At 40.7% G+C, this 3,788-nt stretch overlaps 1 protein-coding gene across 2 annotated transcripts; it reads right to left on the bottom strand.

The window, feature by feature from the left end:
* Window positions 1–1,274: 1,274 nt before the first annotated feature.
* On the bottom strand, window positions 1,275–3,524 carry LOC119789772. 2 transcript variants are annotated; one of them, XM_038294849.1, is made up of 2 exons: window positions 3,456–3,524; window positions 1,275–3,386 (listed from the first exon to the last, which is right to left on the bottom strand). In XM_038294849.1, the coding sequence occupies exon 2, from the start codon at window positions 3,313–3,315 to the stop codon at window positions 2,527–2,529; it is 789 nt and encodes a 262-aa protein (XP_038150777.1). In that variant the 5' UTR covers window positions 3,316–3,386; window positions 3,456–3,524; the 3' UTR covers window positions 1,275–2,526. The 2 variants fall into 2 exon arrangements, with proteins under 2 accessions (XP_038150777.1, XP_038150778.1); XM_038294850.1 differs by having other exon boundaries at window positions 3,485–3,518.
* Between the last annotated feature and the right edge of the window lie 264 nt (window positions 3,525–3,788).

The following is a 3,788-nucleotide window of genomic DNA, read 5'->3' as shown; positions in this document are numbered from 1 at the left end:
TAGACCAATTTATAGAGTATTCTGAGACTTTTGAGAAAGATTCTAGTAAACTAATCACTTGAGAGAGGCAAGTGTTTGAGTGCTGGAGATAAAGTAATACATCATCTGCGTAAAGACTAATTTTATGCTCCATTTTCATGCCTTTTATACCTTTAATCATATTTGTTTGTCTGATTGTAGCAGCCAGAGGCTCAATAAAAATAGCAAAAAGTGAGGGGGAGAGTGGGCATCCCTGTCTGGTGCCCCTCTGGAGACAAAAACTGGAAGATGTTTGATTGTTTGTCCTGACACAGGCTGTTGGGAAGCTGTATAATATTTTTAACCAATTTATAAAGGAATTGCCAAAGCCAAATTTATGTAGAGTAGCAAATAAAAATTTCCAGTTTACTCTATCGAATGCTTTTTCTGCATCTAAGGACAATATATAGGATTTAAGATTTTTGCTGTAGGAATAATCTATTAAATTCAGCAGTCTGCGTGTGTTAGCAGCTGACTGCCTCCCTTTAATGAAACCAGTTTGATCTGGGTGGATTATGAGAGGAGTGACTTTATCTAACCGTTTTGCTAAAGCTTTACAGACTATTTTAATATCCACATTAATTAAGGATATGGGACGATAGCTGGTCGGAAACATAGGATCTTTGCCTGGCTTAAGCAGGAGACTAATGGTGGCAGAATTCATATTAACTGGAAATTTGCCATTATCTAGAGTTTCCTGCAGCATTCTGTGGAACGTTGGGGCCAGAATGTTCCAGAACTCTTTATAGAACTCAGTAGGGAACCCGTCTGGACCTGGCGCTTTATTATTTGGCATGTTTTTTAATGCTTCCTGAACTTCAGCTGTAGACAGCGGTGAGTCCAGGGTCGCTCTTTGACTCTCTGATAATTTAGGAAGAGTTATTTTATCCAGAAATCGCTTGATATCATTATCTGATGGATTTAACTGTGATGTGTATAAAGATTTATAGAAATCTCGGAAGGCATTGTTAATATCCTCCGGATCCTGTAATGTATTACCAATTGAATCTGTAACTGCAAATATAGTCGTTTTTTCTTTGTTTATTTTTAGCTGGTTAGCTAAGAAGCTTCCTGACTTATTGCTATGTTCAAAGTTGTCAATTCGAAGTCTTTGAATTAAAAATTTATTTTGTTTTTCAATAAATTCGTTTAGTTCTAGTTTTATTTTACGGATTTCCCCTAACTTTTCCTCATCTAGCGAGCTTTCTAGTAACTTTATTTTTCCCTCTAATTCCTGGATCTTTTTTTGTTCTAACTTTTTTTTATGAGATGAAAATGAAATAATTTTACCTCTCATCACTGCTTTCCCTGCCTCCCATAGTATAGATGCTGATGTTCCTGGTAAATCATTGCACACCAAGTATGATGCCCACTCTTCCTTGAAAAATTTGAGAAACTCTTCATCTTTAAGCAGTGATGTATTTAATCTCCAGCTCTTGTTTTGTGGGACTATTTTTTTATTTATTAGGGTTAAAGTAACAGGAGCATGATCACTGACAGCAATAGGATGGATTACAGCATCTGAGACGTCAGACAGCAGTGAGCTGCTGATTAGGAAATAGTCCAGACGAGAGTAGGAATGATGGACATTGGAAAAGAAAGTGTATTCCTTACTGTTAGGATGAAGAGATCGCCATGCATCGCAAAGACCAAAATCACTCATGTATTGTTTGACTACATTTAATGATTGCCAACTGCGCTGAGTCCCTGTTGTACTCAACCTGTCCATTTCTCCATTTAGACCAAAGTTGAGGTCACCCCCAATAATTAGAGAACAATCCCCGTGCTTTGAAAGTGCATGAAAAACTTTGTGGAAGAATGAGGGGTCGTCAACATTTGGACCATATATGCTGACAATACACAACTTTTGGTTATAAATAGATATTTTAATTATGATGAATCTGCCTTCAGGATCTATAATTTTGTCTAATAAAGTAAAACTGAGGTTTTTGTGGATTAAAATAGCTACCCCTCTCTGTCTCGAGTTATAGCAGGCTGCAAACACATCAGGGAACTCAGGGGAGTTAAGATCACTTATAGATGCCGCTGATTTATGGGTTTCTTGCAATAAGACAACATCTGCATTTAATCTTTTAAGCTGGTTAAAAATCTTAAGCTTTTTCTCTCTGGTGCCAGCCCCATGCACATTCCATGTCACAAACCTTACATTCACCATAGGTGTGAGTGAGAAGATGAAAAGTACATGCCTCTGAATAAATAGTTATACCTAGACCCAGGTAGCATCAAACCGTGTGCTTGTGATTGTGTGGACCACAGGGAAGAAGCAGACGAATAAGGAAAAGGAAGACAGAAAATTAAGAGAGTGCAATGAGTGAGAAAAGGTGAAAGAAAAAGAACCCCAGCCCATGCATTCTGTACCCAGCTGTAACTAGCAGTCATACCGTGCAAACGTGCTCTAGAGCTGTGCATATATTTCATTTATCACCGTGAAATGTTCTATACACTTTAATCAGGTGTCACATGCTTTTAAACCTGCCTGTTGTGCATCTAATAAAGCCAAGGAGTGATCTTCTGATCCCTGAACAACTGACCATTAATATAAAGTTTGTCAACTGCTACTGTAGCTCTGACGCCTTCACTGATGTATTTCTTCCTGATTGGGAATAACGCTCGCCTGCGATCTAATATTTCCTTTGGATACTGGTCATTGACGCTGAAATCTGTTCCTCTCAGCTCTCTGCCCTGACTCCTGACCTGCTCTTTCTGCTTGTAATGCTCAAACTTAGCTACAATTGGTCTAGGACGGGATTTATCAGGCTTCTTACCTCCGAGCCGGTGAACGCGATGGAAGGTGATGTTTTTTACCTGGTCCGCCGGGATTTTCAGCTTCTTCTGGAGGAACTCACGTACTATCGCCTCAGGGTCCTCGTCCTGCTGTTCAGCGATTCCAGCGAAGACGAGATTGTCTCTCATGCTCCGCGACTGAATGTCCAGAATGGATTCCTTCATCTTTCTATTTTCGCCGGACAGCTGGATCATCCCCTCGGCGAGTTTGGTGACTTCCCCCTTCAGCGCTTCATTCTCGGCGGTGACGGAGGCCAGCTGAGCTTGGCTGAATTCCAGCGACTCTCTCAAAGCTTGAAACTCCTTATGCAGGACTTCTACCAGGGCAAGGCGGGCGTCCAAGCTAGTTAGCTTTTTGTCGATGGATTCCAGGACGTCGCTGTAGCTCCTGTCTGGAGACAAAGTAGATGTAGAAGCAGCACTGGTTGAACTAGACCGACATCGTTTGGAAGACGGTGTGTTCGTGGATGTGGGATTCTTCGGCTTCCCCATTACGATGTTGTCAAAACACTCGTCCAGGTAGCTCTCCAGGCTCGTCAAGGTCTCGTCTTCCAGTTTGTTCCCTCGGAAATACGGTACAATTGTCAAAGTTTAAATCTGCTTGTTTTATTTACATTTATTGGCTTACTTACCAGGACTGGAATTGTTTGTTTTGAATTACCTGTATGTCGCCATTTTTACTTACGCACACGCCCACAGCTCTCGCGAGATCTCAGCCGCTCATCCCACCACCTAGGACCGTTTTAAATAAAGACATCAGTGTTAGAGCAACTAGTTTTACATTTTGTCCTCGGGTAGAAACAAAAGCATACACTTTTTTACTGTAGATATCGTAGAGTTTAGATTGGTGGCTATTTTTTTGCAGCTTTATCAGTTTATAACTTCATGACCAGAACTGCATACTCTCTTCATTTACCTTTTGAAGAGCTGGGAAGTGGCTACATTAGCCTGGGTGCCATTCCGAA

This window comes from Cyprinodon tularosa, unplaced genomic scaffold (genome assembly GCF_016077235.1).
Source record: "Cyprinodon tularosa strain WSP-4 unplaced genomic scaffold, ASM1607723v1 ctg347, whole genome shotgun sequence".
Lineage (NCBI taxonomy): Eukaryota > Metazoa > Chordata > Actinopteri > Cyprinodontiformes > Cyprinodontidae > Cyprinodon > Cyprinodon tularosa.
This window is presented reverse-complemented; position numbering and strand designations above follow the sequence as displayed.

Coding starts and splice junctions, on each gene's coding strand:
- LOC119789772 (XM_038294849.1), bottom strand. CDS start 3,315: ATGGGGAAGCCGAAGAATCCCACATCCACGAACACACCGTCTTCCAAA.